General features: G+C 38.7%; 2 protein-coding genes across 4 annotated transcripts in view; one reads left to right on the top strand and one right to left on the bottom strand.

Moving 5' to 3' along the window:
• The window catches only part of Mib1 (MIB E3 ubiquitin protein ligase 1), a 96,461-nt gene extending 85,049 nt beyond the window's left edge, over positions 1-11,412 (top strand). For both annotated transcript variants that reach the window (XM_090353350.1, XM_090353349.1), the window contains exons 19-21: positions 3,259-3,372; positions 7,139-7,239; positions 9,647-11,412. In XM_090353350.1, the coding sequence (XP_090209476.1) occupies positions 3,259-3,372; positions 7,139-7,239; positions 9,647-9,787 (356 nt within the window). In that variant the 3' untranslated portion in view covers positions 9,788-11,412. The remainder of the gene's footprint in view (positions 1-3,258; positions 3,373-7,138; positions 7,240-9,646) is intronic.
• LOC150049850 (receptor expression-enhancing protein 4-like) lies at positions 4,506-5,678 on the bottom strand. Of its 2 annotated transcripts, XM_090353352.1 has the most exons (2): positions 5,267-5,678; positions 4,966-5,160 (listed from the first exon to the last, which is right to left on the bottom strand). In XM_090353352.1, exons 1-2 carry the CDS (start codon positions 5,670-5,672, stop codon positions 5,045-5,047), a joined length of 522 nt encoding a protein of 173 aa, XP_090209478.1. In that variant the 5' UTR covers positions 5,673-5,678; the 3' UTR covers positions 4,966-5,044. The 2 variants fall into 2 exon arrangements, with proteins under 2 accessions (XP_090209477.1, XP_090209478.1); XM_090353351.1 differs by having other exon boundaries at positions 4,506-5,678.
• Positions 11,413-15,229: the final 3,817 nt, after the last annotated feature.

The following is a 15,229-nucleotide window of genomic DNA, read 5'->3' as shown; positions in this document are numbered from 1 at the left end:
GGCACTAAAGTCCATGAGACTCTTATCTCCAATTAACCACCAGAAAACTGGAAGTGGCACTGTGGCTCAAGGAGTAGGGTGGTAGCCTTGAGCCCAGAGACAGCGCCCAGCCCCACAACTGACCAGGAAAAAAAAAATATTTGAGGTTTGTTGTGTTTTGGGATAACCCACAGGTTGAGACTGGTATCATCCGTCTTTGTGCCTCTATCAGAGAGTTGAATTTTTCCCTCCTTCCTTCTGAGTACAAAGTGGGCTGAATAAGTTGCTTGCTTTCTTCTACTAGTTTAGGTTTGTTTCAGTTCTATTAGCACAAAGTATCGTCTTTTCATGTACCCTGGAGCCTTAGTTCTGTAATCAAATATTGAAATCTTGAGTCAGAAGGCTGCCACATCATCATTTTTCCTCCCTTTAACCATTGTCTCTTCTCCTTACTTTCCCACTCCTGAGGAACTCACAACAGCCATTGGGGCCTACATTATCAGCTTTTCTGTAAATTGTTATACTCAGAGGACTTTATTCTCTGCTTTGTGAGCACATCATTGGAATATAAGAGAAACTTTAAATTCTCCTAAATATATTTTCCTGGAGACATTTGCTTTTTTATACTTTTCTTTTCTTCTTAAGTTCTTACATTGTTTAATATTCTCTTCTCTTTGTACTTTTTTTGATTTGTTATTTTTTATTGTGATTAATAGAAGGGTTACATTATATTCACCATCTTTGTATTTATCAATGAAAGATTTTAAACAAATTTAACATACCTTATTTAAATGGACCCAAGGTAAGTATGGTTTTTTTTTTAATTAACATTGATTTTTATATCATATTTCAAATGACATGTTTAACAAACAAGTATTCAAGAAGGGAATCTCTATATACAATCACTTGCACTTAGATTTTAGAACATAATTAAAATTAAGCTGAGGGTTTGTATGTCATAGTTTTTTTTTTTTTTTTTGCCAGTACTCCTTTTTGTTTTATTAGGACCTCATGCTTGTTCAGTTTGCTTGCTTAGCTACTCCTGTACCACTTGAGTCAGTCCTCCAGTTTGGCTTTTTGCTGGTTACTCTGGAGATGGAGTCTTCTGGACTTTTGCCCTGTCTGTCTTCAAGCCCTGATTTTCCAGATGTTGGCCTCCTCTACTAGCTAGGATTACAGATATGAATCACTAGCACCTGACTAAACACAGTTTAAAATATTTTCGGGTGGAGGTGGAAAATATTCCTGTCCAAGAGAGTATATAATCCAGGACCCACATTGCAGTAATGTTGAGCTGAGTGCTGGAGCCTTAAAGAGGCTAATGTACCATTGTCAAGTCACAAGAAAGAGAGATTATATCCTTTTTGAGTGACTGAAAAGAAATTTTTTAGAAGCTATGCTGAACAGTTACAGGAAATTTAGATAATTTATTATTGTTATTATAGGAGTTGAATTAACCCTGAAAATTTAAGAAGAAAATCATCGTCAAACCAGATTTCTGATGTTATTTTGCATAACTAAGCCTGAGATATATTATGTTCAGTCTTTGGAATCAGCTTTTCTTTTTTCTTTTATTAACATTGATTTTTTTACATCATATTTCAAAGGTCAAGTTTAACAAATATTCAGGATTGGGATCTCTATATGCAATCACTGGCATATAAACTTAAGAACAAAATTAAGGGGCCAGGAGTTTGGCCTTGTGGTTAAAGTGCTTGCCTAGCATGCATGAAGACCCGGGTTCGATTCCTTGGTACCACATACATAGAAAAAAGCCGGAAGTAGTGCTGAGGCTCAAGTGGTAGAGCTCTAGCCTTGAGAAAATCCAAGGACAGGGCTCAGGGCCTGAGCTCAAGCCCTAGGACTGGCAAAAAAAAAAAAAAAGAACAAAATTAAAATTAAGCTGAGAGTGTGTATGTCATAGATACATATTGATCTGTATAATATAACATGTCTATAGAGTATATATCCCATCATAGATTTTTATGTCTATGTAGTTATGTTTATATCTCTAAGACCATGTCAATAACCTCGGTACCTGAATATTGAGTCATCATTTTTGTACTGTTTGGATCCAATATCCACATATCAAGGAGACCATGTGCCTTTTGTTCCTTTGGTCTTATCTCACTCAACATGATTCGCTCTAGTTTCATCCACTTCCCAGCGAATGCCATTTGGGATCAGCTTTGATAATGATTCCATATCTAAAATGTAGCTGTTAGGAATATGTTCCCCAACCTGTCTACATCACTGGTTGTGTTCTGTTAAAAGTTTAATGTGAGCTGGGAGTGTGAGCTAGTGGTAGAGTTCTTGCCTAGCATGCACAAAGCCCCGGATTCGATTCCTCAGTACCATATATGCAGAAAAGACAGTGCCCAGGCACTGAGATCAAGTCCCAGAAATGACTCTTCCCCCCCAAAAAAAATAGTTTAATGTTTTAGTGGGGGAGAATGATGGAAGAGTAACATTGATTAATACATTGTACTAATAACCTAACTTGTGGAATTGAAACCCATTTGTACAACTGCTTAACAAAAAATAAATGTAATGTTTTCTTGTAAATTATCTCTGGTAGCCAGCATGGTTCTCATTATTTTTAGCTGCTTTTTAAGTAGACAACAAAGTAAAAGACTCTGGACATATAGGCTAAGTTGCGGACTCTGCCAAAGAATAAATATATTCTTTGGCTTTAGCATTTGAATTACTGTATGCTATTTTATAACTAATGAAGTTCAGATATAAGGAAGTATTAACAGTCCATAACACATATTTGTACCCACTTATTTCCTTTGGGAATGAGAAAGCTTTCTACTGAAGTAGGGCTTATAGCCTTCTCCAATTGATTTCGAAAGATATTGTACTATGAAAAAAAAACTAGTTATATTTTCCTGACGTGCTATATTTAAAAAGTGTTCATTAAGCAATTTCTTTTTATATTCTATCAATTTGGTAGAAGGGGGAGAACGAAAAAAGGAAAAGAAACGAACTAGAGGAATTATAGAAATAAGCCTTTAGAAAACATGGTTAGCCTTATAATTCTGGCATTGAAATTTATGAAAAGTTTTCTTGTCATTGTTTTCGGATCTTAAGATTTTGAGATTACTTGTTCTTAGATTGATAACATTTCCATGAAATAGAATGGTGTTTTGGTTTAACTTGTTTGATTAACACCTGGGTAAATGTTTAATGGGAAGTGTAAGTTGTAGACATTAGTAGAGAAAGGCAAAATTGAAGTTCTGTTGTGGCATGTAACAGGTGTGGTATGACTGTTTTCAGACTGTGCTAGCCTAATGAAAAAGTGTGTGCAGTGTCGTGCAGTGGTTGAACGCAGAGTGCCTTTCATCATGTGCTGTGGAGGAAAAAGCTCCGAAGATGCCACTGATGACATCTGTAAGTGTATTTTCCTAATCATTTCCATATTTACTCTCTTATTGGAACTTGTACAAATAATATCTCATTCATTCTGTTGTCTTGAAAAGCATAAAATATGTGACTTGGACCAACAGTGGAACATAAGACTTCTGGTGCTTTTGTTACAATTATAAGAAATTTAATACTATGTTTTTCTAGCTTGTTGGAACCTGTACGTATAGTATAAAGTATATTGTGTTCTTTTTTAGTACTGGGGCTTGAACTCATGGCCTTATGCTTGTAGGCAAATGCTTTCTGTCACTTTAGCCACATCCCAGCCCTTTCCGTGTTTGCTTTTTTTCTTTCTCTCTCTTTCTTTCTTTCCTTCCTTCCTTCCTTGCTTGCTTGCTTGCTTGCTTGCTTGCTTGCTTGCTTTGTTTTCTTGTCCTGTGGTTTGAACTCTGGTCCTAGGCACTGTCCCTTTGCTCCTTTTACTTAAGGCTAGCACTTGAGCCACAATGCCATTTCTAGCTTTTTCTGCTATTTAATTGGAGGTAAGAGTCTTACAGACTTTCCTGCCCAGGCTGTCTTCAAACTGTGATCCTCAGATCTCATCTCAGTCTCCTGAGTAGCTAGGATTACAGGTGTGAGCTACCAGTACCCAGCTGCTTTAGTTATTTTTCAGCCAGCCGGTTACCAAGTAGATGGGATGGAGCTATAAGTGAGTGCTACTAAATCTAGCCTGAGAACATTATATTTCTATGTGAAGCATATTTGCAGGTTTTTTCCCTTTATATAGTATTGGGGTTTTGAACTGAGAATCTCATCTTGTAAGTCAAGCACTTTACCACTGAACCATGAGTTCTAGTCCCTTTTTTGGTTTTCTTTTGTGGTTCTGGGTTTGATGCATACTAAGCGCATACCTTGTCACTAAGCTATACCCAGTGTTAGTATATCTTAGGGGTACATTATATTTCAGATTGTCTTTTCAATTTATAAACATATTAGTTTCCTTTTATGTATCAGGTTTATAAACGTAAATAACATGTCTCATGGATAATTATTTGTGACAGTGTCACTATAGGTAGGCTGAACTGAAACAGCAAACAAATGGAAAAACAAAGTAATTTACTTTTCAGTCTTTCCTTATTATTCTTTTTTTGCCCCGCCCCTTTATTTTTTTTTGCACCTTTATGAATTTATTTATCAAAATGTTTACAAGCCTGACCTCACTCATCAACACAAAACACACAGCCAGAACATGCACACCAGGCCTTAAAAAAGGCTGTCAAGTACTTTGAAGGACAGGAGGGAATGTTCACAGCTGGAGGACCTTTGGTTTCATGTGCAGGTGTTCAGAGCCTCTAGTCCCACATCTGGGAAGGCAGAGGGCTAAGGAAGGCAACAGATAGGCCCCTGGGCATGTCCTGCTTTGGTGCATTGTGGGTACATCTCTACACAGACCCTGTAACATCTCTCTTGGTCCTTAAGTGGGAGCCAGGAGGGGATGGAGCCTTGGCACCTGGTACAGGAAAGCCAAAGGTGATTGTCACTGGCACATTGCAGGCACAAGGTAAGAGTCTACTCGGCAGAACCTAGCTGTCCATGTCTGAGAGCATGGTCTTTTTCCAACTTCGAATCTTCAGGGAGCGTGAGGTGCCCTCTCGTACTGCTGGCTTCCTCTTGACCACGTGCAGACTCTGGCTGCGGTTCAGGGGCTTCTCTCGGAGCCGGGAAGCTGGCTGGGGAACTGCCTCAGTGTCTGACCAGCACCCATCCTCTGTACCGCTGTCCTGCAGGCCCCCGGCTCGGTATCCGATGGGTGGCCTCCTGTGAAGTAACTGGTCTTCCAGGTAGGGGGGGTCCTGGTAGGTAGGGACAGAGGCGTCAGGGGTGGAGCGCAGGTCTTGCATGGAGGAGCTCCGCAGCCTGCCAGCCAGGGCAGCCTGCACGGCAGCCGAGGCAGCCATGTTGAGGCCCCGCTTTCCGAAGCTGAGCATCGTCTCGTAGCTGCGCTCCTTGGCCTGTACAATGTACGTGTCGATTTCCTTCTCATGGCGGGACAGGGATGGGTGGACACGCTTGCGGTAAAGCAGGCTGGCTCCCTTGGTATAAGGTGAGAGAAGCCACAGCACAAAGGCCATCTTGATCTCGTAGTAGAAAGGGAACCAGGAGATAAAGATGTCTGTGAAGGTCTCTGCCGCCATGAAGATCGCAAAGACAACCCAGTACATCATCCACCGAACATGTGCCCGAATGTTCTTGGTTTTCACAGCCTTGTAGGAAGCATAAGCAGGATACAACATCCCGAACACCAGCACCACCAGGCGACAGGTCATCCACGACACCACGCTGACCGCCTGGGGGCCGGGGGGGCCCGGGGCCGGGCGGGTCGGAGCCAGGCGTCTCGGCCCTCGCCGGGTGTCCCTGCTGGCGCCTGGCCCGAGTGGACGGCCGCGGCCTCGGCTCCGGTAGAACGCTGCCGGCCCGACGCGTCCCCCCCCCCCCCCCCCCCCCGTCCCCCCCCCCTCCCGCCCTTTATTTTTAAATGCTGGTGATTCAGGGCCTTGCTCAGCTATCAAGTTCTGTACTACTAGACTGCATTCTAGTCTCTATTGTCAACCTTTTAATAATACAACTATTTAAAAATATTACTGCCTTTGTAGTTTCTTAGTTCCATAAACCTTTTTTTTTTTAACATTTTTACCCCATGGCTCTTATATATTTCACATTTAGCATATGCTAATAGGTACAAACTAAGCGGAATAAAAGACTAAGAATGTAGAGAGTAAGAAACATGAAATCAAAGATATTCCTATTTTCGCCGGCTTTTTCATGGGCTTTTCTTGAGTTCCTCATTTTAGATCAATAACAAAAAGAATTTGAGCACAAACAAAGGAAGCTAGATTTTGTATGTTTTCATAAACATAGCCTACAAGACTTCAGTTAGTACTGCCAAGGGCTAGGAACCTGTCCCAAGTGATCAAGTTCTTGCCTAGTAAAAATGAGGCCCTAAGTTCAAGCCCTAGCACCACCCAATGCCCTGCGAGCAACGACTCCATGTCTTCCTATGTTATGTGCTCAGAAAAAATGTATCAGAAGAAATAGGTAGAATTTGGAAAACTGACAGTTTTATAAATAAGGAACTCTTTCTCTTTGACGATTATAAATGAAAAGGTATAGCATGAGGGCTGGGAGTTTGGCCTAGTGGTTAAAGTGCTTGCCTAGCATGCATGAAGACCCGGGTTCGATTCCTTGGTACCACATACATAGAAAAAAAGCTGGAAGTGGTGCTGAGGCTCAAGTGGTAGAGTTCTAGCCTTGAGAAAGTCCAAGGACAGTGCTCAGGCCCTGAGCTCAAGCCCAGGACTGGCAAAAAAAAAAAGAAAAGGTATAACATGAGTCATTACTACGTCTATTGTTCTAGTATGAAAAAAAATTGGTAAGAAGGATCCTGATAGCCTTTGGTTTGCTTGTTTGTTTGTTTTTTGGTCTGTGGTGGGGTTTGAACTCAAGACCTGGCACTATTTCTGACTTCTTTGCTTACAGCTAACACTCTTCCACTTTGAGCCACAGTTTTACTTCTGGCTTTCGAGTGGCTAATTGGAGATGAGAGTCTCAAGGAGAATTTTCTATCTGGGGCTGGCTTTGAACCACAATCCTCAGCTTCAGCCTACTGAGTAGCTAGGATTATAGGTGTGAGCCACTGGTGCCTAGCAAGTCTTATTTTTTAATTAGCAAAATAGTTTTAGCAATAAAAAAATCAATACATAGCAATAACCAGAAACATTTATCTGTATTACAGCAAGTGGGAATATTCCAGTATTGCAAAAGGACAAGGATAATACCAATGTCAATGCAGATGTACAAAAGCTGCAGCAACAGTTGCAGGACATCAAGGAACAGGTAAAGAGCTTTTCATGTTAAGTACTGATTCTTCTCTAACCCAGTAATATTTGCTGTAGTAAGCATGGTGTATAATAGTATACCACTCGTAGTCTTTGAATCTTTATAATGAGTAATACCTGCTTAGTAGATTTAGTCAGGTATTTTTATAAAATAGGAAGGACATATGATCTATGAATAGTAAGAAGATTCTCTCTCACACTAATGACTAGGAAATAAAATTGATTTTTAAAAATTGGTTTTAGCCTAGCACCATTGGCTCATTCCTGTAATCCTAGCTACTCACAGAGGCTGAGATCTGAGGATTGCCATTTGACGTCAGCTTTAGCCTTGAGCAAAAAAAGCTCAGAATCAGCTCCCAGGTCCTGTATTTAAGCCCTAAGATTAGTGCAATCAATCAATTGGTCAGTCAATCTATCAAGGCTTTAATCAGTGATGTGCCTTTTCAAATCACTGAGCTTGGGATACTGTTAGTATCACAGAACACCAGTGTTTCACACCTGCAATCCTGGTTTATTTGGAGGCTGAGATCCCTTCTCGATTCATAACTAGGTATGATAAAATGTAATTGTTAGCCTAGCTACAACTGAAAACCAAAACTAGGTGGATCGCTGTTCAGGCACATGTCCAGATATGAAGCAAGAGTCTATCTCACAAATAACACTCTCAGTGGATTGATTAGAAAACCAATCAGGTGGGGCCGGGAGTTTGGCCTAGTGGTTAAAGTGCTTGCCTAGCATGCATGAAGACCCGGGTTCGATTCCTCGGTACCACATACATAGAAAAAAGCCGGAAGTGGTGCTGAGGCTCAAGTGGTAGAGCTCTAGCCTTGAGAAAGTCCAAGGACAGTGCTCAGGTCCTGAGCCCAAGCCCAGGACTGGCAAAAAAAAAAAAAAAAAGAAAAAAGAAAACCAATCAGGTTTGATTAGTGGAAACCAAATCGGATTTGATTAGGTTGTGATTTTCTTCTTTGGTACACACACACACACACACGTGATACTTTAATAGAAATGTGTGTATACATAATAAAAGAAAAACTAAATGTAAAATTCAGAATGTTTATTGATGAGATGCAAATGATTAGGGAGGGTTTTTGGAAGGGTTTTAAAAGTGAGATTAGCATTCTATACTTTAAACTGAGTGTCAAGTTATATTGTTTTGTGTATCTTAAACATTTATCACCAAAAGTATTTCTTAATATCAACTCAATATTTAGTAAGAGAAGCTGGCTGAATCTTATAGGTGTATTTGTTAAGTAAGGCAGCACAGCACGTCGACACATGCTTGAAATGCCAGCTTTTAGACAGGTGCACGAGATGAGCAGGAGGATTAGTTGTTTTATTGGAGATAAGAGTCTCATGGCAGGGCCGGGAGTTTGGCCTAGTGGTAGAGTGCTTGCCTGGCATGCACGAATACCCGGGTTCGATTCCTCGGTACCACATACATAGAAAAAAGCTGGAAGTGGTGCTGAGGCTCAAGTGGTAGAGCTCTAGCCTTGAGAAAGTCCAAGGACAGTGCTCAGGCCCTGAGCCCAAGCCCAAGTCTGGCAAAAAAAAAAAAAAAAAAGAGTCTCATGGCCTTTCCTGTCCTAGCTGGCTTTGAACCATAATCCTTAAATCTCAGCCTCTGAAATGGATTTTTGGTGTGTTTTCTCTGAAAAGCCTTTTATCTTCTCAATCTGGCTTAGACAAGTACCACTTACTTTCTGTCAAGTATAGATTCTAAAAAAGACAGAATCAGGTGTGGTGGCTCACACCTGTAATCCTAGCTACTCAGGAGGCTGAGATCTGAGTATTCTGGTTCAAAGCCAGCCCAGGCACTAAAGTCCATGAGACTCTTATCTCCAATTAACCACTAGAAAACTGGAAGTGGTGCTGTGGCTCCAGGGGTAGGGCGGTAGCCTTGAGCTGAGGAGCTCAAGGGCAATGCCCAGGCCCAGAGTTCAAAGTGGTGTGATAACAGGACAGATACTGTGTTGTATACAGCATCTCTACATTGTAGCAATCATGCCTGATATTTAATGTTCTCATGCATGTGTAGCTGACTACCTAGAATTTAACTTCTTTTTCATTTTAACTATTTTAAATGAAAAATTAGGGACTGGGAGTTTGGCCTACTGGTAGAGTGCTTGCCTAGCATGCACGAAGACCGGGGTTCGATTCCTCGGTACCACATACATAGAAAAAAGCTGGAAATGGTGCAGAGGCTCAAGGGGTAGAGCTCTAGCCTTGAGAAAGTCCAAGAACAGTGCTCAGGCTCTGAGCTCAAGCCCAGGACTGGCAAAAAAATAAAAATGAAAAATTAGCCCAACGGTATTATTTCACTTGAATAGCCACTAAGGAAGTTAATCATGTAACATTTTCAAAATATGTCTCAACCTTTGTCATTTTGATATCTTATATTACAGACAATGTGTCCTGTGTGTTTGGATCGTCTGAAGAATATGATTTTCCTTTGTGGCCATGGTACATGCCAGCTCTGTGGAGACCGCATGAGTGAATGTCCTATTTGTCGCAAGGCTATTGAACGAAGGATTCTTTTGTACTAAGAAACCTGGAGTGTTTTGTTAATCCAAAACATGTGGGATGAGATCTTAGTAAGCTTTTAAGGTAGTTGGAAATTTCAATGAATTGTACTTTCATAATTTCTTTACTCCAGTGTAACGACTATAAGTGTACTAGAACAACAGCAACAAAATGTTCCACCATACAGTGCTGGAAATTGTGGATTTTGTTTTTAGATTGGAACATGAAATATATGATCGTTCATAGATAATTTACTTTGGGCTTCTAAGGGAAACATCCTTGAAGAGAAAATACCCTTTTTATTTTTATTGCATTTTCTCTTATAATTTATAAATTTGTTAAACTGGAAAATACCTATTTCTGTGTGATAGGTTATCCCTCCTGTATCACAACTACATCATGAAATGATACTGGTAACTCTGAAAAGTCCTGCTTCAAAAGAAAGGGCAATTTAGACTATTAGGTCACTTTGGTAAATCCAAAGTACAAATGGCCAAGGAAGAAAGTAATGAAGAGTCTGTGTTTAAGACAAGAATTATCTAAATGTTGCTTTCTGAATTTTTAGCATAAATGGAAGGAGCATAGACTTAAGAGAATAATGACTTTGCATTTAGCTTATTTTCTGGATTTAAAAAGAAAATAGTTTCACTTAAATCAATATGCCAGTTTTAAAATGTTGGCTAGAAATGAAAAGCAAAACTTTGGCAATCACCATTCATAGTGACGAACTAGAGGAGGTGAACAATGAAAGAATACCTCTGACTTATTACCAGTTGTATTCCTTACATCAATTGATAATGTTTAGCCAGCCAGCCTTTTTAAAAATTGGATGTGTGAGAAGTATACTTCAGTTTTTCATATAATGACTTACCTGGGCTTGATCTAATCAGTGCATTACTTTGGCCCTCATTAGGCCCCAGAGGATCTCTTAAGCCCCAGTGATGCATTGTCCAAAGTCAGCAATCTTTTCTCCGTACCTAGTCATTCTGACAGTGTTACTGGTCTACCTTTATCAAAGGCCTTACATCCATTCTCTCCCAAAGAAGTAATTCTTAATAGAAAGAATAATCTTTCTTTCTATCTGCAAATAAAAGATATTTGAACTGCCAACCATTTCTAAAATAAAGTAGATACCCTATTAATATATATTAACTTAGAACAAGTACCAGGACATTTATAGAAATAAATCTGATTACCTGTAGAATTTTTGTTTTCATGGGAAGCACACTTTGAGTATCTTTTGCATTTAGGGCAAATATATACATAAATAATGGTATTTCTTGCTGCTAAGATTATAGGGAATGCTAGCTTCTTACAATAGTGTCTGCTCTAAACTATATAGTCCTTTTTTGAGTGTGTGTGGTTTTCCTTTTTGAAACCTGGCTGTCTTTTCTCGCTTGGATTCTCTGCTGTGACAACTGCATGCGAAAGCAGTGTCTGGTCTTTGCACAGAGCTCTGGCTCTTTCCTTGCTGCTGCTGCCTTTGCCAGGCCTGCTGAAAGCAATGGTGAGCTTTGCTGGCTGCTCTTGTAGTCAGCAGTCCATGCTGAGATAAATAACTGTTAGCATTTTGAACAGTGAAGTTTTTTTTTTGTTTTATAAACTTTTGTGCTATGACTCTAGTTATCTTGTAGGGGCCATTGAAGCTACTTGTTTTTTTTTTTTTAAGAAGGAACACCTGATCAGTGATGTTTACAGAGACAGATTATCTTGGAAGTTTGAAAACAAATTAGGACTCCCTTTTCTTCCATGCTGTAGACCAGCTGTTTGTTCCTGCTGTGGTGGCAAGAACATGCAGCCTGGCCTAACCAAGGACCTAGTGGCTCCAGCCATGTTTAACTTCAATTGGGTTTGTTTGACCTCTGAGCTGCAGTGCTGAACCTTTTGTCCCTAAAAGGCAATATCATTTTCTGACAAGTCTAATTCTTTTTTGTATATTAAGAGTGCAACTTCTAATTTTCTCTTTTAGAAAGTCATAAAGTCTCTATGCTGTTAAGTGCTTTGGATTTTCATGACTGTATCACTTTAAAATTTTATTTTATGAATATAAAATATTTCTCTGTTCAATTTTTCAGTCACCCAAAATTAGTTGTAATTTATTTTGGGTTTTGAGCAAGAACAAGACTTAAGAATTGAATTGTGTAAGTGACTTTCCTCCAACTCTCTGAAAGTGCTACCTCTTATGTCTCTTAGCAGTACTTTGCCAGATAGTGTGTTTCCTCTTTATTATCTAAACCTCTTTATCTTGTGCCTCAAAAGAGTTCTTACCTTTCCTAGAATCATTTGAAAACATGACATTCATTGATTAGACAATGTATTTATTGGGTTTCAGGGCCTAGCACACTCTTAATGTGTGTGTGTATGTTTAACATCATCCATAGACAGAAATCGGGGTCCAAAGGTACCAACAGCATTTCTTCCTAATGTTGCAGAAAAATTGTCATTGAGTAAGACTTGGATGCCCTCTTTGTACTCCCTTTACCTTGCCCCATTTCCTCCTTTAGTCTAAGACTCATCTTTGTAACTCCAAACACAACTTACCAGACGGTGCTATTCTATTTGTTCACATGATTTAACATTATACTATGTGGACGCATGTGCATGCACATGTGCACACACACATATACACACACACACACACACACACATAGTTTTGTTGGGAGCAAGATATTCAGGAGAAGATAATTTTGTATTAGTAGTTTTAAGAATATAATAGTAGACAAGGGTTAGTTTAGCAGGCTGAATTATGTTAAGGTATTTGTAATTTCAAACATTGTTAACCAACTATCTACTAAAGCTTAAAATGAATTGATAGATAATATTGGAAATAACTTTCTTAAATTTTAATTTTTGATGGCTGTGGCCTAAGAGAACTTTTTTGAATATTGAAATACATGCTGCTTAAGTTTTGTCCAGTTCAAATTGCAAGCTTGCTGGGCCATTTTAATACACCAGAAACATCCTGGGTATTTATGGGTTGCCTAATTGCTGTTATTTTGGAACCATTTTGGACTAAAAATTAGTTAAAACTTATGAACTAAGAAAATTATGGATGACATAGGTTAGGTTTAGGTCAACACTTTGGAATTGCAAAAGATAGGAAACAAAAAAGTAAGTGCATGAGTATAGAAGGAAGAAAATAATGTAGATTTGATAAAAAGTATTAGAGAGAGCAAATCTAAGGACTAGTGAGAGGGAGCTGTTGAGTCAGATCTTAAAGTAGTTTACTTGATCGTTTGTAAATTGCAGATTTTAATAAAACTTGCTTTTTTTTAATCCCAAAGGAAAAGCACTTATTCTCTCAGTGTCTGAAATGTTTTACAATAATAATTTGTATAAAAACTTACTTTTGGAATAGTTTTTTATGTTTATTGTGGTAAGAAAATTGCAACATAAAATATGCCATCCTAATTATAGATATACAATTGAATAGTGTTAAGTACTTTCATTTTGTTGTAAAACAAGTATCTAACTTTACTTTGCAAAAGTAAAACACTGTACTCACTACTCTTTCCCCCCTGTTGACTACAATTTTGACTATATAAATCAAAACATTTGATTACATGGTATTTTGTGTTTGCAGGATTTAAAGTCATAGTAAAATGACGATTCCTTAAAATTTGGGGAGAGACTGCCCAATTTGTGTGTGTGTGTGTGTGTGTGTGTGTGTGTGTGTGTGTGTGTGCGCGCGCGCGCATGCGCCTACCTGCGAGTATGCATGTGTGCTGGTAGTGGGGCTTGAACTCAGGGCCTGGGTGCTGTTCCTTAGCTTTTTATTTTTTACTTTTTGCTCAAGGATAGTGCTCTACCACTTGAGCCACAGCTCCACTTCTGATTTTTTGGTGGTTAATTGAACATAAGAGTCTCATGGACTTGCCAGGCTGTCATCAAACCTTGAGTTTCAGATCTTAGCCTCCTGAGTATTTGGGATTATAGGTGTGAGCCACAGGCCTGGCTCCTAATTTTTTAAAAATAATAATTGGGTAGGGGTTTCCTCCTCTTTTTATTGGTATGTTATATTATTGGTACAAAATGGTTCATTGTGACATTTCCATACATGCTATAATGTACTTTGATTTGAGTTGGATTCATTTGTCTGTTGATTAGAAGAGTTTTTTGGATTTCATTTTGAGCCAAAGGGGAGAAACACATTTTAATAATCAGAGTTAGGCTGGCTTTGAATTTGTACTAAGTTGGAAGGTAAAAGATTTTCATAAATCACGTGTGCCTTGTTCCAAAATGTCATTAAGTCTCCTTGTCACAGTTTCAGAATATGTTTTTCTTTCAAAACAGCAGCCTAAATTAACTTGCTTGAATATTATGATAGGAATGCTTACTGGTATTACTTGATAATGATATATATCCTTGGAATTTTAACATATATATATATATACACATCTATCTATCTATATATATATCTCCAACTTACAGCAGTATTAGTAAATATAGTTGTACTTCTAAAACATTAAATTTGAAGAAATTGATATCTTGTGTATATTGCTTTACTAAGTGAGGGGCAATTGTTTAGATTGAGCTTCAGTACTGAGAAGGGGCTAGTGGTGGGTGAAAGTGATATAAAGACATGAATAGACAGAGAAGCTGATGAATTAAAATCACAAGTTGCTTTACACTGGCATTTTCTACCTCCCTTTCTGTCAAGAGTGTTTAACTTTTTCTAGCATTCATTCTTATTTGTGAGTGAGGGGGAAATGAAAGGCTGGATTAAAATTAAGATTTTTGTTTTGTTGAGGATTTATAAAAAATAGATACAGGGGCCGGGAGTTTGGCATAGTGGTAGAGTGCTTGCCTAGCATGCACAAAGACCTGGGTTCGATTCCTCAGTACCCCATACATAGAAAAAAGCTGGAAATAGTGCTGTGGCTCAAGTGGTAGAGCTCTAGCCTTGAGAAAGTCCAAGGACAGTGCTCAGGCCCTGAGCTTAAGCCCAGAAAAAAAAAATAATTAATAAAAATAGATACAGGAAAAGGGGTTTGTCACATTGCTTTGGTGCCTAAGTCTGTAAGCTATAATTGACATGTACAAAATATCTAAGGAAGATAATATTGCTGAATGTTTTCATTTTCCTGTATAGTCCTCTTGATTTATTTCACAAACTTGACTTCTTTCTTCCAAAAAGCAAAATGGTCTAGTAATTTGTTTTAATAAAATATGCATATGTGCCATTTTGTCTAAGATACTTAAATAATTTCAGGAAGCCATTGGAAGTTCTGACTCAGGGCTTTTTAACAGTTGAATCAATTGCTAATTATATTTTGCAAACTCTACCCACATAATTCTTCAGTGCCTTGAAAGAATTATTAACTGGGCAACACTATTAAAATTTTATAAAAGATGGTCTTTAGTGCCCATGTGTCATTATATATACATTGGTAGGTCCTATTGCTTAGTCTGTGTGATGGTGGTACTGCACCAGTGTGCTGGCTTTGCATAATTCTTTTCTTTTT

Source organism: Megascapheus bottae, chromosome 19, assembly GCF_031878675.1.
Source record: "Megascapheus bottae isolate mThoBot1 chromosome 19, mThoBot2.hap1, whole genome shotgun sequence".
Lineage (NCBI taxonomy): Eukaryota > Metazoa > Chordata > Mammalia > Rodentia > Geomyidae > Megascapheus > Megascapheus bottae.
This window is presented reverse-complemented; position numbering and strand designations above follow the sequence as displayed.